The following is a 27813-nucleotide window of genomic DNA, read 5'->3' as shown; positions in this document are numbered from 1 at the left end:
TCCAAATTCAACTAGTGAAGTTGATTTTTTGTTTAACCCAAGGGTATCCCTGCCCAGGTTACCCACATCTCCTGGCAGGAGGTGGCATTTCTCAGCATGGACACCTTCTGAGGCCATCCCCCACACACTCTTCTCTTCAGGATGTAGGGCCTATGTTGAGTCCACTGGTACCCCAGCTCCTGGAGGGCCTGTTGTCCTGAAGGAAAGAATCCTAGATCTAGGGGTGCAGGAATCCAGCCTAGAGCACCCTCCCACAACAAACCCAGAACTGGATTTCCTGGAATGGGAGACCCCTGGGTCATGGGGTCCTCTTCCCAGGTAACTAGTGACCTTCACTTGAAGGCAGGAACAGAAGGCTCTCTGGCATGGTGCCTGACTTCAAAGGGCATTTAGGGGCCAAAGAGACCTTTTCTGTTTGTCTGAGTCTCCCCCAAACCTCATTCTACTCCCTTCCCTCCCACATTTCTTTAGGGTCCCTTGATGAGTCAAATAGCTATCCTCAAAGACCCAAAGGATTCAGAGCTGCCACCAGTCTATCTGTCTCATCTTTCTTCTTAAAAATGAAGAATCTTAGGCCTAGAGACTTGTCCAAGGTCTCACGGTAAAGAAGTAGCAAAGTCAGCATTTGAACCCAGATCCTTTGACACCAATTTCACCATATTTTCTATTGTATTGTGAGGTCTCCCATCCCCCCATCACCTGTCACCACATATTCTTAACTTTTTTCCACTATTCATCATCATCCCCTTCTGCTGAAGTCTGCCCCAAACCCTCCTCCTCTACCCAGACTTCTCCAACTGACCCTACTAGGGTTACATGACTCTATTATCCTCCTCCTTTGCTTCCTAGTTTTCATTATTATTTTACTACATTCACCTTAGTATATATTGTACTACTATATGCTATATTTCTTCTATTCTTTAAGGGTATAATGTGTGTGTGTATGGGGAGGCCACTGTGCCTGTCTCATTTTTTATCCAGAATGCCTAAGGACAAAGACTGTGTCTCCCAGCTTGAAGTGGGAGTACCCTGGAAGCAAGAGCTCTCAGACTGAGGGCAGGGATTTTGTTTCCCCATTCTCCCCACACCCCCATCTGACTGGGGAGCACCTTGAGGGCAAGGATTGTATTTCTTCTCTGAAAGGGGACTTCCTGAGTGTAGACTGTTTCCTGAGTGGAGGTTCTCTAAGCTTACAAACTCTGTCCACTCCCCCAGCTTCCTATAGACTAGGGGGTCTCCCTCAGGATGGAGTCCTGCCAGTTCTCACTCTTATCTGAATGCCTGCTCCCCATGGATCTCCCTACAGTGCCCAGTTCTGGTCTCTACAGACTGAGGAGCCCCAGAGTTAAAATTCTTGAACTGACAGCTGCTTATACGTCTCAGGGTACATGAGCCCTGACTCACTTTGCCAGGAGGTATGCCAATGGTGGAGGGCTTCTTGGGCCAGTCCCCAGACTTGCTGCTGGCAGACCAGCTCCCACAAGACCTCTTGGGCTGCTGCCCATAGGTTCCAGCTGAAGATCACACTGGGAGGGAGAGGAGAGGGGCTGTGTCTATTCCAAAGACCCACCACAGAATCTTGAGAGGTGGAGTTCTCAAGGTGAAAGAGAAGGGACTTTATGATGACAAAGACATAGGAAGCTTCTGCAGAGAAGCGGGACCATAGGACATTGTATTGGAGAAGACCTCAGAAACCATCTAGCCCAACTGTCTCATTTTACACATAAGGAAACTGAGGTACAGGGTAATAAAGTGATTTGCCCAAGATCACAGTAAATGTAGAGCAGAGACTTGAGACCAAATTCTTTGCCAATAAATCCACTGCTCTTTCTATGATTCCACAAAGAACCAGAGAGGCTTCTTAATCAGGGTAGGGGAGTGGAGGTGAAACTCAGGTCTCCAGACCTGAGGCTTGGGTTCAGTTACTGCCTCATCTATAAAATATTTAACAACAAAAAAAAAATCCATCCCATAGTATGCCTTCCCCCACCCACCCATTCAGTGTAGGGCAAGGGAGAGGGGGCTGGGGAAGATATATTGGCAGAGCTCTCCCAAATTCCCCTCTAAACAACTTTAAAATAATGGCTCAAAATGAGTTTTGGAGGAACAGCATCCAAGAAAGGATGGGGTGAATTTTCCCATCCCAAGATAACTTAGAAGGTTGACAGGAAAGGTCTGTCTCGCTGAGGTGAGAATGGAAAGCAATTCAGAACAGATAAACTGGGTAAGCCAGCAGCAGGCTTCATTAAGGCAAAAGGGAGGCCCCAAGCCCCAGCCAAAGCTGGCAGCAAGGTCTTGAGCCCTGATGAGTCAGCAGTGGACTCTGCCCCAGCATGTTAGTGCAGCCTTGGGGACAACTAAATCAATAGCAGTGATGTCCAGAGCTCTCAGCCCACAGACAATAAGGGGGATGGACAACTGGTCAGAAGGAGATTACAAAAGGGGACACTTGTCAACGCATTAGGTGTAGGACTCTGTTGCATGGCCTAAGTAGGGGTCTGGGTCACAGATCTAGAAAGCAGTTCCAGGGTGAGAAGGAGGACTAGCACACTACAGTGTGTGACCACAGGGCAATGGGGACCTTGGTCACAGTTCCAGGGCAGAAAAGAGTGCTTTTGGTCACTCACAGACCAGAGCACAGACCAGGAGAGCAGTGACCACATCTTTCCTTAGATCATACCACTTTGAAGGAATTAGCTCTGAAAACAGCAGCATGAAAAACCTGACGCTTAGGACAGTGCCCTCTCCACCCCAGGAGCAAAGCCCAACTTTAAGATAAAGTTAAAGTCAGGAAATAGACTAGAAAAATGAAGAAAATATATAAAAAAGAACCTGACAGCTGAAAGTTACTATGGTGAGAGGAAAGCTCAAAACACAAACTCATAAGAAGATCACAATGTCAAATGGGTAGATTGAAAGCCTCAATGAAAAATGTGAATTAATGTTAGGCCTAAAAAGAACTCCTTGAAGATCTCAAAAAGGATTTCAAAAATCAAATAAGAGATAGAAGAAAAATTGGGAAAAGAAAGGAGAGTGATGCAAGAGAATCATGAAAAAGGAGTCAATAGTTTGGTACAGGAAGCACAAAAAATGGGAAAAAATGTACAAAACCTCGTTGAAGAAATTAATTCCTTAAAAATTAGAATTGGGTAAGTGGAAGATAATGAGTCCATGGGACATTAAGAAACAATAAAACAAAATCAAAAGAATGAAAAAAATAGAAGAATGTGAAATATCTCAGTGGATAAACAACTGATCTGGAAAACAGATCAAAGAGAGATAATTTAAGAATTATTGGCTTACCTAAAAGTCACCAATTAAAAAAAAGAGCCTAGATATTGTCTTTCAAGAAATAATCAAGGAAAATTGCTCTGATACCATAGAACCAAAAGATAAAATAGAAACTTAAAAAAGTCACTGATCACCTTCTGGAAGAGATCCCAAAATAAGAACTCCAAAGAACATTATGACCAAATTCCAGAGCTCTCAGGTCAAGGAGAAAATATTATAAGAATCCAGAAAAAAAATTCAAATACCATGGAGCCACAATCAGGATTACATGGGATTTAGTGGCTTCTATATTAAAGGATCAGAGGGCTTGGAATATGATATTCCAGAGGGCAAAGGAGGTAGGATTACAGCCAAGAATCACCTACCTAGGGAAAAGGAGCATAATCCTTCAGGGGGAAAATGGATATTCAATGAAATAAAGGACTTTCAAGCATTCCTGTTGAAAAGACCAGAGCAGAATAGAAAATTTGATCTTCAAATACAAGACTCAAGAGAAGCATGAAAAAGGTAAACAGGAAAGAGAAAACATAAGGGATTCAATAAAGTTAAACTGTTTGTATTCCTACAGGGAAAACATGATACTTGTAATTCCTAAGAATTTTATCACTATTTATCACTATTTATCACTATTTCCTAAGAATTTTATCACTATCACTATCTCTATACATAGACAGAGGGTGTGAGTTGACTATAATTGGATGATTTTAAAAAAAATTAAAGAGTGAGAAAGAAGGATGTACAGGGAAGAAAAGGGAGAGATAGAATGGGATAAATTATCTGACATAAAAGAGGTGTAAAAGAGCTATTACAGTAGAGGAGAAGAGGTGGAAAGAAAGAGGGCGCATATGAACCTTACTCTCATTGGAATTGGCTCAAAGAGGGAATAACATACACATTCAGGTGGGTATAGAAATCTTATTTTTTCTTTATATAAGGAAGTGGGAGAGGAAGGGGAAAAGAGAAGGGGTGGACTGATAGAAGTGAAGGAGGATTGAGGGAGGTGGTGGTCAGAAATAGTGTAGTGAGGAAGAAAAGACAGAGACAAAGAGACAGAAACAGAGAGAAGACAGAAAGAAGAGAAAGACAGACAAAGGAGAGAGACAGAGACATACAGATGAAGATGGAAAGATAGATGGAGAGACAGGGAAACAGGAAAAGACAAAGACAGAAAGAAAGAGGAGAGAGAGACAGAGACAGAGATAGAGAGAGGAGAGACAGAAAAGAGGAAAGGAGAAACAGACAGATACATATAGACAAAGATGGAGGGACAGAGATGGAGAGAGGGAGACAGAGAGACTAAGAAAAGATGGAGGGGAGAGGAAGAGAGACAAAGAAAATTGTGTGTGTGTGTGTGTGTGTGTGTGTGTGTGTGTGTGTACTTGCAGCTAGTTAAAAGTTACAGTCTCTTTGCTGCTAATGTGGGGTACTAAAAATTTCCCAGATTTGAAATCAGAAGCCCTAGGTTCAAATCTTGCCCTGGGTAATTTACTGCTACTGATAGGCAAGTCACTTTATGTGCCTGGGCTACAACTGGATGAGATGGCCTCTGAGGTCCCTGTGTCCTCTAAGTTGCAGTAGCTGTGGACAAGGCAGAGGAGCAGAGATGGGCCGTAAGATTTTCATGCTTCCTTTCAAAGAAACTTGAGGTCAAGGTGGAAGGTAAATAGCACTTCAGAGAGCAGCCCATGGAAGCCGAAGTGGGTGACTTGAGGAACTAGGGTTATATTTTTATCTCAGATTGATAGTCTAGGGATGGGGTGGGGGCACAATTCAGGAGCTGGTGTCCTATAGCGGGGCAGAATCTGAAGGGGTCAGAATTGCCTCTACCAACTCTGGAGGGTGATCTGGCAATGCTGCCTGGCTTCTAGGGCGTTTTGAAAGCCCTGCTGCCACCCTGCCTCTGACCAGGGGGTATCCAAGTGGCCAGGGTCTCTGGGAACCTGAGAAAGGAACACAAAAAGGTTCTTAGTCCCCTGCTTTCTCCCTGGAGCTCTGACATCCTCCCCCACTTCCTACACTCTCTCCCACATGAAAAATGCTGAACTAAGGGAGACATGCTGAGGGGTATCCCCTGGAGCTGTTGGGGGCTGAGTGCGCATGACCAAGACAATCAGGTGTCTGCTCCGCCTGAACCCCGCCTCACAGGAGCCAGGGGATTTCACAGCCTTTCCCCCAACTCACAGCCCTTTTCCTCTGATAGCCTCAGTGTAGGAAAGATACACACTGGGCTCTCTTTATACAGGGAAGTGAGAGTGGAAGGGGATAAGAGAAGGGATCTTCCTACCCGAACAGCTTCTCTCGGGGGACCGCTCTCTTCTTTCACAGGACAGGCCAACAACTGCTGCCATTCCCAGAACTGGAGCCACTTTTGCCTAGGAAAGAACGAGGCCCCACAGACCTTTTACTCCCCTCAGCCAAGGATGGGAAAAGAAGACCAGAGGTAAGTGACCCAGCCCATACACACTGACAGTCGGCAGAAGAGCCGGGATTCCAACTCCTTAAGGGCCCGGAATTTTTCATTTTTGGCCACTGCCTGGAACACAGTAATCACTCCATAAAGGCTTGCTGGCTATCTTCTTGACCATCATGTCTTAGTTTACCCCAGAGTCAAAGAGAAGGAAGTGTCTTCTGGTGACCCCTCTCTTTGGGATGGAAGCCCAGTCATTGGACTTTCCCAAGCCTGGGAGGCAGGCAGGGCTTTTGGTTTTATTTTTAAATTGAATTATTGCCAACATTTTTCAGATGCATGCTCAGAGAGAGCCTTGCCCATAGTTACCCAACCTGAGCTCAGGTGTCCGGCTTCCAGTGGCAGGGGTCCCTCCACCACATTCTGTCCCCTCCTCCTAAGGGCTCCCTGGGCTGCCAGAAAACCTGGCCCGAGGAAGAGGCAGAGACAGAGGCGGGGCTCCAGGGAGCTAGGCCTGGGGCAGGAGGTATGTAGAAGGGCAAAGTGACCTCCACCCCTCTCACCTCCAACCTGAGAGGTACATGCACCCTGAGGTCAGAGTAATTCAGTGAATCAAGCATTTATTAAGGGCCTACGGTGTGCAGGGCACTAAGTGTTGGGGATGAGACAAAGACAGAAATTAGTTGGGATGTTGGTCTCAGCACTCACCCAAAGGGGAAGGATATCCTCAAGGGCTCGGGGGCCTCTGAAGAGATTGACCTGACGCCCAGGAGCAGTATCCATGGAGGATCATCCCCTGCCAGGCTCAGGAAGAAGCTGCTATCAGGTGGTCTATGGGCCTGAGGACAGAGGCTGGGAGTCAGAGAGCCTCGGACATAGATGGTGGCAGAACTAGGATTTGAACCCAGGTCACCCTGCTACATCACCAGGTGATTTGCCATCATGTTTCTAGCTTTGGCTCTGGGGTTTGGAGGACCTCTGAGTTGGAAGGGACATCTGACCCAAACCCCACCTCAAGCAGGAATTAAGCCCCTCTCCATTATCCTCAGCAATGGGTCATGGACTCAAAGAACTGCAGAAACAAGGAACTCATTCTGCCCCAGTAATAACAGTAATTTACATGTCCCCAGCATGTTAAGTTGTGTAAAGCCTTTTCCAAGCATCTTCTTGTTTGATCTGAACCACAGAGTCTTGAGGTGCTTTCCTCTCAATTGCACAGCTGGGCAACGGTTAAGGGAGTTTTCAAAAGTCACCAAGCTAGTGAGTATTCAAGGCAGGATGTGAACGCAGGTTTGCCTAATTTCAGGGCTCTATCTAGGACACCTTCCCCTTATGGGACAGCTGTGGGTGCTGGTTCCCCTCTCCCCATCATACTCTTCTTCTAGCAGCTCAGCTGTATTTGAATAGCCTTCATCCAAGTTATTCTCCCAGACCAGAAGGCCTCCCCACTACTGCTCTGGTCAGGCCCCACACCCTGATGAACGGGACACCCTCCATCCCTCCATGCCTTCACCTCCTCTGATGAACTTCTGGGGGTACTGGGAGTGCATGGAGTCAAGGCACTGCTGAGAAATGCTGAGGAGATGGAAGACTCTTCTGAATCCTGGGAGCCAACATGGGGCTCCTTGGGGGTCTGAGTGGAGCTGGAAGGGGGTGACTCTGCCACCTGGGCCTTCTGCCACCACTGTCGTAGAGAGTTCTGAAGAAGCCGCAACTTCCTGCTATGGGAGAAAGAGCTGAAGAGAGAAGACTTCTTTTGTGCTTCTGAGTGTTCTGACTGACCTTTCACCCATCCTATATACCCCCAGAAGCTATCCTGGGCTTGAAGGAAGGGAATAAGCAATAATTAAACACCAATGTGCCAGGCATTATGCTAGGTAATTTACAAATACAATATAATCTGATCTTCTCAACAGCCCTGGAAGGAAGGTGTTATGATCCCCATTTTATAATGGGAGAAACTGAGGCAGACAGAGTGTAAGTAGCTTGCCCAGAGTTAATGGCAATTAAGTGTGTGAGACTAGATTTGAACTCAGGTCCTCTGACTTCAGAATCAATGTTCTTTTTGCTTTCTACTCCAAGAAATTAGGTGATTCTACAGTGCACAGAGTACTAGACCTAGAGCTGAGTACAAATCCTATCTCAAGGTCCTTCCTAAGGCAAGTCAGTTCACTGTTATCTGCCTCAATTTCTTCATCTATAAAATAAAAATAATAGAATACCCCAGGAATGACCCTCCCCCTCTCCCCACACACAGAAAAGACCTTACAGGTAGGCTGTGCTTCAGTTAAACCCAAATGGCCAAATTCTCTAAGGTCAAATTCCTCCTCTGAGATGACCAAGGCCATCTAGTCCATTCTACAGATGAGGAAACTGAGGTCCAAGGATATGCCCAAGGTAACATAGACTGAGATTTGAACCCAGGTCCTTTGATTCCACTGGCTGGTTTCTACCACACTTTGATGCCTCTCTCTCCAAACCCCCCATGGATCTCCACCAACTGGAACAGAAAAATTAACTCTCCTCAGTCTGGCATTCAATATCTACTGCCAGCGTAGTTGTGAGGATCAAATGAGATAATAGTTGTAAAGTGTTTAGCACAATTGTGCCCGGCCCATAGTGGGTACTATATACACCTGTTAGCTAATATTATACCTCCCAGTCCAAGGTGAGCTCCTGGAGGGCAGAGTCAGTCTTTTCCCTTTCTTTGTCTCCTCAGAGCTTAGCAGAGTGCCTGACACATAGTAGGTGCTTACTAAATGTTTATTGTCTGACTGACTGACCATCCAAACTTCCAAGCCCAGGATCCTAACCAGGCCCCATTCTGGAACTGACCACATGTTTTTGAGCCTCAAGCAGGTAGGTTTGTAAGCTGGTTAGGAGATCAGGGGGCTGGGTCAGGCCAGTTTCTCTGATACATACTCTGCCGATTGGTGCTGGGTCAGTCTTCGGGACCACAGCAAGACCACCCGATGTAGTTTCAGTTTCCGGCAGGCCTCTTCCAGAGAGTCCTTTGCCCTGATCTCTACATAACAGTAGGACTGGTTTTGTTCTCCTGGGCCCTGGCTGACTGGTCCTCTGCTGGACCTGTCATGGGCCAAAGCTGCTGTGGACAAACTCAGGTTAAGGGGAGGAGGACAGACAGAGGTTGGTGCTGATGAGAAGTGGGGCTGACCCCCTTTTCCTACCTCTTCTACCTCTGACCTCAGAAAAGATTTATTGACCCATGACAATGAGGATGAGAGCTTGGAAGAAATGGGGAGAGAGTGTGTGTGAGCCAGGACAAGGTGGTACTTTAAAAATGCTGTTGGATCAGGATGGGTGAAGAGCCAGTGCTAGAGAGGGTCTAAGAGGGGAGAGGGCTGGCACAGCAACTTGAGGCCTCTGCATCCCACTTCATCCTGTTCTGTGTTTCTTTAAGCTCTGGGTGCCCTCCTAGGTCAACCCCCTCTCACCCTCCAGGTGCCAGCTCCTTTGGTGATGGAGATAGAGCTGGGCCACTGTCCTCGAGTGTGTAGCTTGGAGCTGCACCATTTTTACCCACTGATGTAGGCTCTTCCTCAAGGTCTCAACTCGCCAATGAGCCAGTCTGTCCTGGCACCAGGTCTTTCTCTGTATGTGGTGCTTCCATGCCCCAAAACACCTGAGTGGACAAAGGAAGAGGCATCTGTCTCTCCCTCTCCAAGGTCCTGAACACTTAGCCTGCCCCTCTGTCCCATGGAACTGCAAAACATGGCCCCTAGAGGTGGAAAGTAGAGGGGTAAGGGCTCACTAGAGGAAGTGCTGAGAGAGACAATGTAGGGTAGGTGGGAGACTCTATCAGGCCTGGGCTTTAGGCTGTAGGGAAGAGGGGTCAGTCCATGGAACATGCCTGAGCCCAAGACCCAGCAGGGGTGGTCAAGGCAGCAGGAGGCCTCACAATCCAAAGGCCTAAAGTTTTGGGGAAACAGCTTGAGTTTGGATAAAGTATAATCATCTTGGCAGAAATAATCAGCGCTGGGCCAGTTCCCTTCCATCTTAATTCTTGAATGTTGGTAATCTCCACTCACTCTGGTAAGGACAAGACTTGGCCTGGTCTGAGGAGTCTCTGTTAGCTTTGCCCCTCCTCCTATTGGCGTCTCCCCTCCACCTGCCCCATTCAGGAATGACTGTCCACCTCTCTCTCCCCATACACAAAGGAGAGTCTTACCCCAAGACCTTACAGGCAGGCTGTGCTTTGGCTAAACCCAACTGGCTAAAATCTCTCGGGACAAATTCCTTGGGTGGCCCCGAGATGACTAAGGTCATCTAGTCTATTTTGCAGATAAGGAAACCGAGGTCCAGAGAGATGCCCAAGGTCACATAGGCTGGGATTTGAACCAAGATCTTTTGATTCCTCTGGCTGGTTTCCCATCACACTGCAATGCCTCCCTCTCCAAACCTCCCTTGTATCTCTGCCACCCAGAACAGAAAGTTTAATTCTCCCCAGCCTGGCATTCAAGGTTCTCTCTGACTTGGGCATGGCTTCCCACACCCCCTGACAACTTCCACCCTACCGGCCAAGCTGGGCTCGCTGGTGCCGGGTTACCAGGGGGCAAATCCGGGCTGCATTCATGGTCCTGACCCGCCAGGCCTGGAAAACCTGCTGAAGCTTCTTCTTTCCCAGCTCAGCCTGAGCCTGGGCCTCCTGGCGAATTTCTGCCAACAGCACTTTCTGCAGGTACCACAGATGGAAGACTGCTGGGTCCCAGTGGGGTTGAGGGGAGGAAGGAGAAAGAGAGGGGTCTGAGAGGGGTGGTTGAAGGCAGCAGGGAGGGAAGGGGGATGAACCAAAAAATTCATTCCTGGGTAGCAGCTCCCCACTGCTACAGGAGCAAGATCAGTGGGGAGTGAGGAGCTGCAGACCCATGGAGGAGCTAGAGGGAAATCTGATATCATAGCCTAATCTCTGTTTTAAAAAGAACTTTCAATCCCATGATCTTTTTACTGTGCCACAGCGTGGCACAAAGACCCTAAATGGTGTGGGGGAAGGGTAGCCCTCTTGGTCCAGTGGATATCAAGTCATCTTCCATTGGGTGGACAACACAGTTGCAAGGAGGTTGATCAGGACCTTCTGCTATTAATGGAATCATCACTAGACAGGGGCCAATGTTCCCACCAGGGAGAAAAGCTTACCCAACAAACCAACCAACCAACTAATCAATCAAAATGTTTTTATAGATATTATCTGGTGGGAAAGCTAACAACTGCTGTGAGGTGCGTAGGGAAGAGATTTCTATGTCCATTTTTAGAGATGAGGAAACTGAGGCTATGATACAGTAGGGGAAAAACCCACTGGGCTTGGAGTCAGGAACCTACAGTTGGAATCTTGGCCCTGCTGCTACTTACTTCACACCTGTGGGCACTGGGTAAATCACTGAACCTCCCTGTGCCTCTGTTTCCTGTTCTAGGGAATGATGGGATTGGATTGATCTTTGACAGTTCATTTCACTGGATGAATCTTGGGGTTCATTTGGAAAGTTATCAGTGACCTCTCAATGGACAAATCTGATGGCCTGCTCTCGATTTCATCCTTCATGACCTTTCTGTTTTTCACACTGTTGACCACCTTGTCCTTTTAGACACTTTTCTCTCTGAGTTTTCATGACTCTCTCTCTCTGTCTCTGTCTCTGTCTCTGTCTCTGTCTCTTTCTCTCCTGGTTCCTTCCTCCCAGGTGTCTAAATGCTCTTCCTCAATTTTCTTTGCTGGATCTTCATCCAGGACCCACCCATTAATTGTGAGTACCTTTCAAGGCTCTATCCTGAACCATCTATTTTTCCCTCTCTATATCCTGTCTCTCAGCAGGTTCAATGATCAGGTCTACACATATTATTTCCATCTCTCTCTCTCTATCCATCTATGTATGTATGTATGTATCTATCTATGTACGTATATATGTATCTACCTACCTACCTACCTACCTATCTATCTATCTATCTATCTATCTATCTATCTATCTATCTATCTATCTAGCTAGCTAGCTAGCTAGCTATCTAGCTATCTAGCTATCTAGCTATCTAGCTATCTAGCTATCTAGCTATCTATCTATCTCCAGTCCTAGTTTCTGCTGAATTCCAGTCTCCTATCACTGATTTCTTCCTTGACATTTTCAACTAGATTTTCCATAGGAATCTCAAACTCATTTGTCCAAAATGTAATTCATCTTTCCCCCCAAACCCACCCCTCTTCCTAACTACCCTATTTCTGTCTAGGGTGCCACCAACCTTCCATTCAACCAGGCTCACAATCTTTAACTTGACCCTTCATTCTGTCTTTCACTTCCCACTCCAATGAGTTGCCAAATCTTGTCAATTCAACCTCAACCAGTATCTCTCTAGCTCTGTCTCTTCTTTTTCCTCTTTGTCCCCCTCCATCTCCTCCTCTTCTCTCTCTTTCTTCCTCTTCTTCTCACTTTCTTCTTATCAAGACTTAAAGGAAAACTGACAATACAATCTAGTCTTCACTATCTCCAGCTGCCTAATTAAAACCACCCCAACTCATACCCCAAACAGAACAAATTCTCCTACCCCAAACCTGTCCCTTTTCTGAACTTCTCTACCCCTGTCAAAGGTATCACCATCTTTTCCCACACTCATCACCCCTTTTCCCAAATGAATCAGTCCCCAAGTTTTGTTACTTCCCACATCTGACCCCACCCCGCCCTTAGACACTCATCATGTCCTAAGTGGCCTCCCTGTCTCAAATCTCTTCTCCCCCCTTCCCCCACCACTCCGCTTCAACCCCTCCCTCACATGGCTACTAACACTGATATTCCCAAAGCATGGCTCTGACAGTGTCAGTCCAAAAGCTCCCTCTTCTTTCTTGGGGAAAATACAAATCCTTTTGCTTGACATTTTGAGACCTTCCTAATCGGGCTCCAGCCCAGTTTTCCAGGTTCTCCCAGGTCTCCCTTTCACACACTCTCCAACCCAGCCCCACTGGTCCATTTTCTGTTCCCCATAGATGACATTCAATCACCCACCTCCATCCCTTTGCATGCTATTCCCCCTTCCAGGAGCACCCTTTCTCCTTCAGGCCTATGGCTGACCCTCTGCATTTCTCACCCACTGCCCTATGGGGCCAAGCAGAAAAGGTCATTCTTCCAAGTGACAGAAGAAAATTATCCTATCTCCTCTCTATTAGAATCCCTGGTTTCTTTCAAAAACTCAGATCAAATGCCCTATCTTACATAAGGCCTTTCCTGATCCCCAGCTTCCTCCCCCTAGTGGCCTGCCCCTCTGAAGTTCCTTTGTATTAACTTTGCATACATTTTGGATTTACTTATACATGTACATATTCACTGAGCAGGTAAGATTTCACTTTGTCTTTGTATCCCCAGTCCCTGACACAGAGGAGGCATTTTATAAATGCTTGCTGCATGAATGAATGATAGACTAGTGATCACGTGGTCTAATCTCCTTTTATTGATGATAATAAGAACTCACATTTATCCAGCACTGTGAGGTCTGCAAGGCAATTTCCTTCCCCCCAATTCTGAAAGGTAGTCACAGAGCCACAGACTCACACAATCTGAGATGGATGGAAGAGGACCAGCTCACGTTTGAACATGAATCCTCTCTGTCAACATCCCCAACAAATGGTCCCCCAGCCTCTGCCTGATGGGCAGCAGGGAGGCTTCCACTTTGGGACCACTCCTTCTGGCAGGAAGGGTTTTCCTGACTTCAGGCCTATGGCTGACCCTCTGCATTTCTCACCCACTGCCCTATGGGGCCAAGCAGAAAAGGTCATTCTTCCAAGTGACAGAAGAAAATTATCCTATCTCCTCCAAATCTTCTATTCTCCATGCAGAAAACTATCCTATCTCCTCCAAATCTTCTATTCTCCATGCTAAACACCCCCAGATCCTTCCCACAATCCTTCTAATAGCCTGACCTCAAGGCTTTCCACCATTCTGGTCACTATCCCCTGGACTCTCCAGGGTATCAATGCCCTTCCTAAAATGAGGTGCTTGGAACTTAATCAGAGGATTCCAGATCTTAAAGGTGGTAGATCTTAGACTCTAGTTCTTAAAGCAGGGTAGAGTAGACTAGGGTACTGAACTTGGAGTAGGATGATCCAAATTCATACCCTAGCTTTGATGCTTACTAGCTATGAGACCCTAAGCATCATGGTGCCTTGATTTCCTCAACTGTAAAATAAGGGGTTGGACCTTCCGGCCTCTAAGGTTTCTTCCAGCTCTATATCTATAATCCTATGATCTGCCCTGACTAGGGTATATTGAAAACTTAAAGCAGCCTGTTCACTTAAGAGAATTATCTCCTAAGTGAATTTCTATGAAAACAACCTAATAAGGGATCAGAGAACACCTGAAATGTTTGGAAAAACATCTAGCTCTGGGAAAGACCATTCTAAGAAATGAGTACTGCTCTTAACCTTGAGACACAGCCTGGCACAGCAGATAGAAGGCAGGCCCTGGAGTAAGAAAGACATGGGCTCAAGGTCTGCTTCTGATGCATACTTGGCTGTGTCATCCTGAGCAAGTCACTTATTCAATCTCTCTGAGCCTCAGACAAGTCTTTAAGACTGTAACATATGAGTTGCTGATCTGTGAGAGGGTGGGGGAGTTTCCAACCAGAGAATTCCTTAAACTTAGTGAAATCTCAAATCTGTAAAGGCAACAAACAAAAACGAAACAAAAAATCTCTTGCTCTCACCCAGCCACACCCCACCCCCACATACAAGCACATGAACTGTATCCGCTAAGGTCTTATGGAGACTATGAAAAAGCAGAAGCAGGAAGTGGCTTGCACAATTGCTGTTATCGTGAAGCATCACTCTTCTTTTCAGCCAAAAGGGTCAGAGAGAATTCTCACCTGCTGTGTCAACTTTCCTGTTTTGAGAAAGATTGAAAATACAGACACTTAGCTGTGGAATTAATGCCTCTCATCTCTGCCTCTCTCTGTGTCCCTGGGATCCCTTTTCCAAGTATCCAGATTTCTGTAATTCCCATTGAGCCTCAAGTAAAGTTTCTGACAATGCCACGTCATTTGTCAGTGGCCATGTTTCTCCAAAGGGGGAATTAAGCATTGGACCACACTTTTCATTCATTCATTCATTGAGCATTTTAGAAGCAACTGTACTTGTTGCTGGGGGATATAAAGACCCTCCCTCCCAAAAAAACCCAAACCAGTCCCTATCCTTAAGGAGTTTGGGAGAATTCAATACATACATATGTATACACATATGTGTGTGTGTATAGTTGTACATAAGTTAATACAAAGATAAATAAATTCAAATAATTTTGGGGGAGTGGGTCAGAGAGCACCAAATAGCTGGAGGAACCAGGAAAAGCCTCCAGTAGCAGGTGGCACCTGAGCTGAACCCTTTAAAGAAACCAAGGATTCTAAGAGGGGTGGGAGGGAAGGCATTCCAGCCCTGGTGGACACTGCTTTTCCAAAGACACTTAGGTGGGAGATGGAATGTCATATACATAAAATGGCAAATAGACAAAGGGGAACTATTCTAACTGCCCATGCGTATGGCAGCAGCAGTAAGACAGGGTCTTAATACTTGCTACCTCAGTTGAAGGGTAACATTCAGCCCAATAATCCTAAGTAGCTATTCCATCCCCACAATTCGCCTCTCTCCCCTCTGCAATGAAGGCCAGTGATCTTCACAGCAGGGTTAGTTTGCTTATCATATTTCCACAGAGAATCAATGGGCAACTTTTCAAATTAAGAACATATACGGTACTTGTCCCAGCAGAGAGAAAGAAAACTAATCGACCGCCTAGAACAGCACTGTTCTCTCTTCCAGGTTTTAAATTCGTTCCTATGATCACAAACTGCCTGAGTCAAGTCACATTGATCAATAGAAAATCTTAAACCTTCCCCCTATATCACTGCCATTCCAAAGTGGTCACTGATATCTTAATTGATTTAATCTAATCTATCACATGCATCACTAAAAAAAATTATTTTGGTTCAGATGTAACTTCATCAGTTTGGGGAACTCTTGGTGTGCAAATTCCCTCCACCAAGGCAACTGATCTGTAATTCCTCCCTTTTAGAGTAGGGGTTCTTAACTTCAGGTCTCTGAACTTGGATGGGGAAGAATTACATCGTTGTTTTTCCGTTCACTTTTAACGGAAATCTAATATTCCATTTAATTATGAATGTAGGCAACAAAAGATTATTTTGAGGAGTCCCAGACTGCCTTTGGCAGGACACATGACACCCGAAATGTTAAGAATCCCTGGTTTACAGAATCACTGGAGTACTGGCGGGGGTGGGGGGGTTTCGAATGACTTGCTCAGGGTCCCATGGCTAGTTAGTGTCACAAGGAAAACTTGAACCCAGGACTTCTTGACTCCAGGACCAACTCTCTGTTCTCTACATCATGGCGTCTCTCAAATTAAATAGTTTTGTCCAGCTCACTGCTGCCAGAGGATTTGGGACAAGAAACCAATTACAGTCATCCAACTTGGAGGGACAAACACAGACGTGCAGTGTGCAGGTGTTATTAACCCTTTCTTACAGAAGAGGAGACTGAGGCTTTGGGCAGGTAAGTGATTTGTCTACTTTTCCTCAGCTGGGAAGTGTCTATCCACCTCACCATGGAAGAAACTGAGGTGAACTGTCTTGGCCAAGATCTAGACTCTGGGGTGAATTTGGGGCTAGAACTCCATTCTTCCATCAAAATTCTCCTTCCAATAAATGGCATTGCTCCTGTTGTGTAGGACAGTCATTTATGTTAGCTTAAGATCCTGTCTTTTACAATTGGCAGTATGAGAAAATATCATCCCTGACTGGAGCTCTGCTTTGAAATGGCCCCAATTTCAGTAAAACTATAGTCCAAGGTCCAAGGACCCTCCCCCTTCCACCAGAGGCTCACATGGATCAAAGTCCACCCTGAGGGCCTGTCTTCCCAAACCAGAAACTACAGGGATCATTCTACAATCCACTCAAAGCAGAGTAATTGAGGGCAAACAAAGGTTTGGACTCAAGAGGAAATGATGCCCTAGGTCATGAAGGTGTCTAACTCCTCCATCCTAATGCCTAATGTCTCAGGCTCCTTATGGAGACTCTGGTACCCTCTTGTAAAGGTCATCACGACAATGTAATTGTGGGTCTCAAGGATTGTTGCTAAAGCTGTGATTCTTAAGTTTTTGGTTTCCAGATCTCTTTACACCTTTAAATTACTGAGGATCCTCCAAAGAGCTTTTGTTTATATGGATTATATTAATTCATATTTACTGTATTAGAAATTAAAATATCTTAATATTATGGAAAAATTTTGACAGTGTGAACCCCCTGAAAAGATCTTGGGGATCCTTAGGGGGATTTGGGCCCTGATTTGAGTGCCAAAGGGTTTTGGCATAAAGGGTTAGCTTCCAGTGGGCAGGGCCAGGTCTACTCTTTGAGCTTTTAGCTCCATCACTGACATTGGCCCATTTCTTCTTCTCCACACCCTCCTTCCCCAATACCCACTTACCAGCCAGTCGATGAAGGTCTCGAGAAGCTTGGGCCCTTGGGTTTTGGATGCCTGATTTCCATCTGGGGTGGAGCTGAATCTTTGGTGCTCCCCCCACTCCACAAACCACCCCTAGAGTTACAAAGGATCTGCCCAAAGAAAACATGTCACCTGTTGCTTCGATATACAGATTCTCCTGCCCCACCACTCTCCCCAGCTCCCATTCCTAAGTATTTTAAAGACTGCCAAAAGAATTTCTAAAGTAATTATCTCAGGCCAACCTCCTAACTCCCATGAAGCAGGATCATAGGATTAAGGATTTAGAGCTGACAGGGACCTCAGGGGCCATTTAGTCCAACTCTCTTACTTTATGGCTGGGGAAACTGAATCCCCAAATACTCTGACTCCAAATCCAGAAGTGTGCTCATCTTACCCCTGGACTTCTCACACTGGAAAAACCCTCCACCTGGATTCTTCTGATTGACTGGATCCCCCCAGAACCTTCATTTTAAGAAGGCCAGCTGTGTCTTCATTCTTTTTCAGCCTGAACTTTTGACTATCTCTACTAGTTTGGAGAGACCTCTCCACCTTTCCCCAGTTCCCTTTTATGTATTATCTTTCCCCATTAGAATTTAAGTTCGTTGAGAGCAAGTGCTTTTTTTTTAACTTAAATTTTTAGAAATTTTAAAATAAACTCTAAAACTTTATTACTTCTTTTTATGTAATATCCCATCCTTTAGGGAATTTAAAAGTTTCTATTTCTAGCATTTGAGAATTTGTTACCACATGAGACTGGTCATTTTCTCTTAGGGCTTTCTTCTGTCGGCTTGTATTTCTATCCCCAGCACAGTGCTTGGCACATAGTAAGAACTTAATAAATGCTTGCTAACTTGAATGACTGCTGCCTCTCAGGGAGTACAAATGTTAACATTTCCACTTTGCAGATGAGGAAACTGAGACTGAGAGAGCTAAAGGGATGACACAAAGCCGAGAGGGACCATTGACACACTGAATGACAGGCTCCAAAACAATCCTGACAGACAAGAATATTGGATCGAATCTAATAAGATGAAATTGACTTGGGATGACTAGTCTTCCTCTCATGTTCAGTCTACAGCAGTTTTTCTGCAAAGGCTCTCAGGGTTTAGTGGATTGCCAGCTTAACAGCAATCAACAGTGTGATATGTCAGATAAAAAAGTCAGGGGGCTGCAGGGCTACGTTACAAGAAGCATGGCAGCCAGGAAGAAGGAGGTGATGGTTCCCCTGAATACTGGGTTCAGTTCTATTTGGGAAGGACATTGATTAGCCAGAGCATATCCAGAGGACGGTGAGCAGGATAGTGAAGGGCCTTGCATCCATTCTATATCCATCAAGCAACAAGCATTTATAAATTGCCTACTGTGTGCCAGCCCAAAGGAAGAAGGGAAATGGTCCCTGCCCTCAGTCCTGTGAGCTTATACATTTTACTGGGAGATACTATATATATATGTATATGACCTCTGTGTATGTGTATACTATATATATATATATATATATATATATATATATACACACACATATATATTATACACCTATATATACATATGCACACATATATTATACACACACATATATATTATACACCTATATATACATATGCACACATATATTATACACACACACATATATATGTATGAAAAGAATGTACACAATCTGAGAGGAGACAATAAGAGTGAGGAAACATGGGAAAGGCTATATATAGGAGGTGGTACCAGGGTTGAACTTTGAAACCAATTCCTGAAGGAATTCTCCGAGGTGGACAGGAGGAGGGAGTGCATACCAGGCATAGGGAATAGCCTTCACAAAAGTGTGGAGATGGGAGATGGGAGATGGAGTGTCATGTTCAAGGAACAATAAGGAAGGAATGGCTGATCAAACTGTAGAGTACATGAAAGGCCTATAATAAGACTTGAGAAGAGGAAAGAGGCCAGGCTGTGAAGTTGTAAATGCCAAACCAGAAGTTTGTCTTTGATCTTAGAAGTATAGAGTAGGGGAGTGATATGGCCAAAGACAGCTGTGCTTTAGGAAAACCAAATGTTTGATTTGGACAGCTGTGTGAAGGATAGATTGGAGGCAGGGAGGCCAGCTAGGAGGCTACTGCAATAGAAGATGAAACCTTGAACCAGGATAGAGGTTGGATAAATGGAGAGAAGGAGACAGATGGGAAAGATAGTTCCTGCTCTCACATCCTAATTGGGGGAGACAACACATAAAAGAAAGGTTAGATGGAAAGGCCTGACCATCCAAAGAGAGATGAGAAGAACAGAATGCTGGGCATTTGATTACAGAGAAGATTCATTTTCAGGCCTGAATCAGACTTGCTGATGGATTAAGTTCCTTCCAAGTCAAAAATTCTGTGGTTCTGTGGTTTGCCCAGGGTTGCCCAGCTGTCCCTTGGAGGAGTCTGGGATGGGTTCCAAGGTCAGTCTTGCACCCCCATCCACTTCGCCAAGTGTAGTATAAAGGTTGAGTTTGTCCTGAGTCAGCCACATTCCTCTGTGGGAGGTCGGGGTAGGAAGGGGTCTGTAGGCAGTAGAGGCAGGAGGGTTGACTGAATTTGTCCTCCCGTACTGGAGGGTCAGCCAAGGCCAGGATGGAACAAACTTGTCTTCCTAAGAAGCTCCAGGAGCATAAAAAATCACATTTTCCTTACCTTTCCGGTTGACCCTCCTGGGAGGGGAGGAGGTCTTTCTCAAGAGTCTCGGTTCTAGTCTGAGTCAGCAGCTTCTGTTCTGTCCTATTCAAATAGAGGTCTTTCCACTGGACCAGAAAGACAGCAAGAGGGAGACTTGGCTGGAGCCCAAGTCTCTGCCCAGCCCTCTAGGGTGAAGATGGGGAGCTGAGACCAGAGGACTCAAGCTTGGGAAAAGAAGAGGCCAGGTCTGGAAGGGTCAGGGCAGGCATATGCCAGGGAGGGCAATGGGTAGGAAGAGTAAGATGCCCCAAGGGCAGAGTCTTGGTTTCACAGAATCAACGTTTTAATTTGAGAGAGAATTTAGAGAATTTGATACCCCAACTCCCTACCTGTTTTACAAGGGGGGAAACTGAGGAGTGGAGAGGTGATGTGACCTATCCAAGGCATTGAACAGTAGCCTAGATCTGAACCCAGGTCCTAGGACTCCAAATATTCCATGTTAGTTCTCTTTTCCTCTACATGTCATTGAAACATACCATCCTCTCCTACTCCATCTAATTTCCATGTTCCTTTAGATACATTGTACAATAATCTATATTCTTCTTAGATCTATGTTACTTTTTATATATTATTATTTTGTTAAATATTTTCCAATTACAAAGAAACTTTTTAGCATTCATTTTTTTAAAATTTGAGTTCCGGATTCTTTTGCTTAATCCCCCATCCCCAGGCCTTGAAAAGGCAAGCAAGATGATATTAGAACCATATTCTTAAAGCTAATGTACTCAGTGAAGATGACTGTTCTCTAGACTTAAGCATTTCCTGTATGCTTAGTAGAAGTGATCAATCAATCAACTAACAGGTACTTATTAAGTTCCAGGAACTGCTATGCTCCAAAAATACAAAGACAAAAAATGAGAGTGTCTCTCCATTTGATCTTGGAGGTAATTTGGACCCATTGGAGTGACTGTCAGATCAAGCTGATCACTTTGGGAGCTATGTGGAGGATGGATCAGAACACAGGGTCCTTGCCCACACAGCAGACCTTTAATCTGTACTGTGGAAGGGGTCCATCAGGGCAGGGTCCCCTCGGGCCAGGGGCAGAGGCCTGTGTCCCTTCCCTTCCGGGGCTCCAGGCCCTGCTACCTCCTCCTTTCCCATAAGTCTCTTACCTTTTGGAAGCTCTTGTTCAGCACGGTTCGACCCTGCTTCCTCTTCATGTATTCTATCTGAGCTTCCCGAAGCCACAAGGACCAGCGCATGGCACGGATGCCTTTCCGGAGGAGATGTCTCCGACTCAGCGCCCTAGCAACAGCCCGCTGTCTTAGCAGGTGGCATTGCCAGGCTTTGAAGCAGCGCGTGAGAAGGACCCTGCAAGGACAGATCAGATTGGAACTTAGGGGGCTGGCATGGGACACTGACCAACCTCTGCCCTCTGGCCTCCCAGCATCCTCCAAAATCCCCTGGCCCTCCTTTACATCATCAGCCTCAAGGAAGAAGCCCTTAGCCTCACGCCAAAGTGGAGCAGGGCAGACACTGATGGAATTTTCCAGGAACAGCATGCAGGGATGGCCAAATACTGCACCAAGGAAGGGCACAGGTTAGTGTAGATCTGAAGACCCTACCCTGACTACTTTTATTCCTTGCCTCTCATTCACCCAAGAGATGCCTCTACCCTGAGGTCCTCCTTCCTCATTTGTGAGACCCTAGCCTGCGTCTATGCTCTCTCTTCCTGTCTGTACTCTAACACCTTTCTACCCTCCCCAATTCTAACCCCTTTATGCGTGGGTTTCCCTTATTAGAAGGAGGGACTGTCTTCCTTGTCTGTATTCCTAGAGCTTAGTCAGTGCCTGGCACAAAGCTAAATCTTTAAAAAAAAAAAAAAGTTCTCTCCATCAAATTGCCTGCCTTGGGGGGGAGGTGAGCCCAAAATTTGGAAAAAATAAAATATTAAATTTTTTTAAAAATAATGCTCTCGTCAAGATATTAGGAAACACCCTGTTTTCCAGAGCTAAGGACCAGCAAGCAATGCCTGAGCTTGGCATTACAACAGTTCTTTGAGCTCTAGATAATCTCACCCTCTGGCCAAATTCCACAATTACTGTATTGCTCTGACCAGTACCAGGTGCTCTCTGATCTTGGACGAGCTCAGACAAGTACACATGTTCTGGTCATGAAGTCCTGCTATGAATTAAACTTGTGCCATTGTTGCAGTTACCCCTCAACATCAGGGCTACCGCTCATGGTATAGCCATATGTATAAGTCCTGAGATCTGGCCACACTAAATCGGGTCCCTCCACTAGGAGCGGGGCTCGGGCACATAGGTCTCTACTTTCTGCTATATTTTATATGTCTTTGTCTCCCCCATCAGAATGTAAGCTCTTGGTGAGTAGGGAGGACCCAGGCAGGTGCTCAGAAATAACTATGAGAACAAAAAGGCCTAACTCACCAGAGGAGAATAGAAGCCCCCCCCTCACCCAGCCAAGAGCCTCACCTTGATTCCCCAGCCTCTGGGGTTAGAGGCTCCATGGATGACTTCTAGAAAAGAGAAGGGGATATGATAACCATCTTCAAGTACCAAATGTGGCTGTCATGCAGAAGCGGGCTAAGACATATTTAACTGAGGAATGGGGAACAAATGGGTAGAAGCGGCAGATTTAGTTTGGATGGGATGAACAACTTCCTAACAACCTTGCTAGGTACTCAGGAAGGAGGAAGTTGTCTAACATGGGGCAGGGGGTGGTCTTCAAGCAGAGGCTGGACAACCATAGGTTAGCCAGTGTGCAAGAGGTAATAATAAAGGCTCACATTTCTACAGAGCTTTCCAGTGGATATGGTATTTTCTTCATAACCACCCTCCAAGGCAGGTAGTGCAAATGCTCCTACTCCTCATTACAGATGAGAAAACTGAGGCCCAGAGATTTTTCTTTTTAAAATGTAAAAGGCAAGAGCCAAACCCAATGTGTTCTTAACTCCTGGTTCTAAATATTCCCACTCTATCATGCTGCCTTTTCTTGCCTGGATCTGGTTTGGACTTGAGGGTCCCTTCCCAGCTCTAAGGTTCTGTGAGTCTACTTGAAAGAATATCTCAGTGGAGGGTGTGGTCCTGGGTCAGCCAGTCATGGACCTCCTGCCTTCTGTCCTTCCCTCCTCCCTAATTATTTTGTCTGCTGCCTCCTTCAATAACTATCTTCTCCCCACTCTGAGAGGCCATGGGGCACTATGGCCTTACAGTCAGAAAGCTCTGGGTGTAAGTTCCTCCTCAGACACTTGCTGTGTGCCATTGGTCAAGTTACTTATCTGCTGTGGGCCTCAGTTTCCTCATCTGTAAAATGAGGGAGGGCTGTACTCCCTAAACCACTAAAGTCCCCTTCCACTCTAAATCTGTGATTTGATGACAAGAGATAGTTAAGCTGAGCTTTCACCCAAATTTGACCACATTCCTGAAATGTATTCCCTGCCTGCCCCTTCACTAAAATACCTGTGAAAATGGGGTGTCTTTACTCTTGGGGGATGATGGGAAATCATCATTTCTCCCCCTGCCCAATCACAGAGGAGGCAGAGCAATGGAATGGAAAGTAAGCAAACTCTGAAGCCTTGGGGACGTGGGCTCAAACTCTGATGCTGTCCTTTACTACATGTGATCTTGAGAAAACTGCCTATCAGAACTCTCTGGGCCTGTTTTCCCATCCCTAAAATGGGGATAATAATAAAAGCTTACCTCGTTGGATTGCTTTGAGAGTCTCAACAGTAGCTTAATGCCTGGGGTTTGACTTGAACTCAGATCTTCCTGAATCTAGGTCTAGTGTTCTATCCGTTGCACCACCCTGCTGCCTCTGAATAGAATTAGGTCTTCCTGCTTCAAACTAAGGTCAATTATAATTTCATCTGTCCAGTACTTAATTTTTCACCACTTAGTTCCTTCTCTCTCAAGCTTTCTTATGAACCACTTTCCTTTGCATATTCTATGGTCTAGCCATCTGGGCTTACTAGCCTGTTTCTTATGTATGATGATTTCTCACCTCCCTGCTTTTGCATTGGCTGTCCCTTATGCCTAGAATGCCATCCTTTGTCACCTCCACTTCTTGACATCCCTGCTTTATTCCTCCAAAACTCAAATGGAGCAACACTCACTACAGGAAGCTTTTCCCGATCCCCTCCTGCTGCTAGTTGCTCCCTCCCCAAGCTGGCCTCTACTTCTCTACAAATATATATCATCTCTCATTGCAAGGTAAGCCCCTTGAAAACAATAACTATTGTTTCTGTCTTTGTACCTCTAGGGCTTAGCTCAGTATTTGCCACATAATGTGCCTAATAAATGTCTGTTGATTCAGTCTCTGTACTGTTAGATATACTATCTAGCATTTACACAGTGCTTTAAGGTTTGCAAAGTGACATACATTTTCTCATTTGATCCTCACAACAATGTTGGGAGGTAGGTGCTGTTATTATCCCTATTTTACAGATGAGGAAACTGAGGCAGATAGAGAGGCTAGTTGACTTGCCCAGAATCACACAGCTAGTGTCAGATGCCAGATCTGAACTCAGGTCTTCCTGTATTCAGGTCTGTTACTCTAACCACTGAGCCACATAGCTGCCTTGGATATAATTTAGATCATATAGTTATAATACAGAATAGTTTTTCCCATTTGAGAAAATGAGTCAGCTTAAAATGAAGAGATACTGGGGTTTCTGACAGGGAGGAGAACAAAGTCAGACAAAAAGTGACCAGACAGTAACAGGACAGTTTGGATGGGCAGGTGATGTGGTACTGAGAAGGGAATGCTAAACTTGGACCTGGGTTAGAATCCCTACTTATTAGCTGTGTGATCTTGGGTAAGTCACTTCCTCAATGAGCCTGATTTTCTACACCTGTAGAATGATGGGCTTGGGCTCTGGTTTCTAAGTCTCTTCCATTTCTAGACCCAGAGGGAAGGGTTTGGGGGCAGAAGTTGTTGGTGAAAGGTGGAAGAAATTCCCACCTTCTCCCATTTTGCTGCCCTTGGGATGACTCCAGTTTGATTTGTGTCCCCAAGAAGGTCATAAGTGCTTGGTCCATCCTTTACAGTAACTTACTTTTATCATTTATCATATCAACATATAAGAAACCTGTGCCTTCTCCAGGGGGTCTGCCCCTTCCTCCTCCCAGCCCCAGAGGGGAAAGACCAAGTAGGAAACACGGAACCCCAGGGCTGGCAGACCCGGGTTCCAGAAGCTGGCATCCTTCATATCCCCTCTGACCTCTCTCAGCTCCAGCTGCTGCTGTGAGGCCCCAACTGCCAGGTGCAGGTCACTCCTGGTCTGGCTTCCTGCCCCAAGGTTCCTGGCAATGCTCTGCTTCATCCAGGGGCTCTGTTGTTCATTGGGCCTGAGAGCCACTCCGAACTGCTGCTGGGCCAGGAGACGCATCCCAACAGAAGAGCCTTTTAAGCCCGTAGCTTCCTGCCCTGAGGGATGAGGCTCAGGGGTGACATTCTTCAGGAGGCTCTGCCTAGAGCCGTTCCCAGATCCTGAAGAAGTCCCTTCTGGGCTTCCCCAGCGGGTAGGAATGGTACTTTCCTTGGGGCCTGAGAGAGGGGTATTGGTGCCCTGGGGAACCAGGGACACGAGCATCTTCCAGATCTGCTGCAAATGTGCCTCCAGCTGGGTCTCCATCAATCCCTGTCCCCCTTTCACTTGGGAGCCTGATGCACAAGCTATTCCTGACATGGGGGCTGGCACTGCCTGGTGCAGGTTCCCCAAGGCTGCGCCCCTCCCTGAAGGTAGGGATAGCTTATCACAGAAGGCTTGTGGAAATGCTGCCGTGCAGGGGGTTGTATCAGGCTGAGGGAAGGAAGCTGGGTTGGCAGCTCTGAACATGTTCACCCCACTGGTCCCAGGGGCGAAGGTAGGGGCAGTCCTGCCATGCCCATCACCAGAGGAGGGAAGATTGAAATCACCCAGCTCCTTGGTGCCAGGGTCCTGGCCCCAGCCCTGTGTCTCAGGAATGCCAAAGGCCCTGGTGAGCTGCTGTACACCCTGAGGCCTCCCCAGACTAGGAGAGATTTCTGGAGTCACATCCTTGTGGGAGAAAGTGAGGGAGCGAGGATACCCTGGCATCAGCTTGGTGGAGACCTCTGGAACTTTAGTCTTTGTGGAGTGAGGGTAGAGTCTAAAATACCCTGGTGTCAGTTTGGGGGAGGTCTTTGTAGTTGTGGTCTTGTCAGAAAGAGAATGGGAGCTGGAGTACCCCGGTGTCAGATTTGGGGGGGCTCCTGGAGTTAAGCCATTAAGGGAAAGAGGAGGAAAGCTGGGGGAGAGGTCTGGAGTCAGAGGCCTATGGGAGAGAGTGCAGGAGGTAGAGTTCCCTGGTGTCCGTGTACTCCCAGAAAAAGCCAAGGGTTTGAGAGGTTCTAGTTTCAGGTTGGGAAACTCAACCTGGTTGGAAGCACCAGAGAAGTTGGGGTACTGTGGTGTCTGACTGGGAAAGGCCTCTGGAGTGCCAGCCCTGTGAGAAAGAATAAGGTGTCTGGGATGCCCAAGTACCAGGCTGGGTGAGACTTCTGGAGTTAATGTTTTGCTGGAGACAGCATGTAGTTTGGGGTACCCTGGTGTCAGGTTGGAGGAAACCTCTGGAATCACAGGTCCATGGGGAAAAGAAAGAGGGCTGTAATACCTTAGTGTCAGATTTGAGGGGGTCTCTGGACTCACAGTGCTGTGGGAGAGAGTGAGGGGGTTGGAGTGCCCAGGTGTCAGCTCTGGGGAAATCACTGAACTTACAGTGCTATGAGAGAGAGTGAGGGGGCTGGCATGCCCAGGTGTCAGATTTGGGGAAATCACTGGACTCACAGTGCTGTGGGAGAGAGTGAGGGAGCTGGGGTGCCCAGATGTCAGATGAGAGATAGCCTCTGGGGGCATAGCCCTGCAGGGGAGGGTAAGGGGGTTAGGGTACCCTGATGTCAATGTTGGAGAGGCCTCAGGAGAAGTGGCCCAGTTGGAATGGGGCCAAGGGCTGGGGTAGTCCTGAGAATCTCTGAGTAGAAGGAGCTCTGCTGGCAACTTGAGGCGCCTCATGGACAAAAGCAGGCGGGCTGACTCTAGGGAAAGCTCATCTCTGGGCCTCAAGTCCTGGTGGTGAGCTGATTGCTGGCACCAGCTCCAGAGATCTAGGTCCTCCAAGGTGAGGGGCAGTCCTCTGGGGTCTGGGGCGCAGCAATCTGAGATATCCTGTGGTCCTGGGCTGGGCTGGACAGGACAATCCTGATGCACTAACCGAGGGGGAGGGCTCAGCTCAGACCCCTGAGCCTTTGTGGCTTTTGGTGAGACCTGCCCAGTGTTCCCAAGGTCGGAGAATGAAGATGACAGTTGGTCCCTCAGACTTGAGCATCCATGGGTCTGGCTCTTTGGCCTGGAGGACCAGGAAGCATTTTCAGAGCGTTGGGGCCATGAGAGTTCCCTCGAACAGCCCATCAGGTTCCTGTCTGGCTCCTCTAGGGGGTGGGGGCTCCTGTGTCCCCCTCTCCTCTCTGGGTCTGCTCTGGTCAGCTTCATGTTGCTTTGCTGGAAGGAAGACCCTCTCCACTTCCCAGATGCCCTTGTCCTCCAGGCCCTGGGCTGTAGATTACTCTGCTGCTCAAAGCCAGAGTTACTCACCAGGCTTGTGGCATTTTGTAGGAGCTGGCCAGCAGAAGCCAGGTTAGTCTGAATCAAGGCCGAGAACTGCCTGCTGACCACAGGCCTCCCCAGCTCCACCCTGTGGCCTGGCCCCAGGCCTGGTAGAACAGCAGGGGCAGTCCTTCTGCTTTTTGTCCAGCAAGACCCCATCGTGGCATCTCTTCTACTGCCCACAGAGAGGCTGATGCTCACGTTCTTCTGAACCAGTCGTCCTCCTGCAGGAAATCAGGGCCAATCAGTCATTCCATCAGTAAACATTTAATAAGCATCTACTGTGTACCAGGCACTGTACTAAAGGATACAAAGAAGGGCAAAAGACAGATCCTGCTACCTA

The 27813-nt window shown here is 46.7% G+C and overlaps 1 protein-coding gene across 2 annotated transcripts in view; it reads right to left on the bottom strand.

Annotated features, from left to right (window-relative positions):
* The window catches only part of C5H1orf167 (chromosome 5 C1orf167 homolog), a 57801-nt gene that overhangs the window by 11296 nt on the left and 18692 nt on the right, over positions 1 to 27813 (bottom strand). For both annotated transcript variants that reach the window (XM_072608874.1, XM_072608875.1), the window contains 14 exons: positions 25068 to 27694; positions 22321 to 22364; positions 20998 to 21196; positions 19844 to 19950; positions 17172 to 17299; positions 10234 to 10414; positions 9154 to 9341; positions 8621 to 8801; positions 7212 to 7434; positions 6407 to 6537; positions 5576 to 5663; positions 5119 to 5231; positions 1405 to 1526; positions 67 to 196 (listed from right to left, as the gene is read on the bottom strand). In XM_072608874.1, coding sequence (XP_072464975.1) covers positions 67 to 196; positions 1405 to 1526; positions 5119 to 5231; positions 5576 to 5663; positions 6407 to 6537; positions 7212 to 7434; positions 8621 to 8801; positions 9154 to 9341; positions 10234 to 10414; positions 17172 to 17299; positions 19844 to 19950; positions 20998 to 21196; positions 22321 to 22364; positions 25068 to 27694 — 4462 coding nt within the window. The remainder of the gene's footprint in view (positions 1 to 66; positions 197 to 1404; positions 1527 to 5118; positions 5232 to 5575; positions 5664 to 6406; positions 6538 to 7211; positions 7435 to 8620; positions 8802 to 9153; positions 9342 to 10233; positions 10415 to 17171; positions 17300 to 19843; positions 19951 to 20997; positions 21197 to 22320; positions 22365 to 25067; positions 27695 to 27813) is intronic.

The sequence above is a fragment of the Notamacropus eugenii genome, chromosome 5 (assembly GCF_028372415.1).
Source record: "Notamacropus eugenii isolate mMacEug1 chromosome 5, mMacEug1.pri_v2, whole genome shotgun sequence".
Lineage (NCBI taxonomy): Eukaryota > Metazoa > Chordata > Mammalia > Diprotodontia > Macropodidae > Notamacropus > Notamacropus eugenii.
Note: the sequence above shows the minus strand (reverse complement) of the source record. Positions and strands in the feature narration are given on the sequence as shown.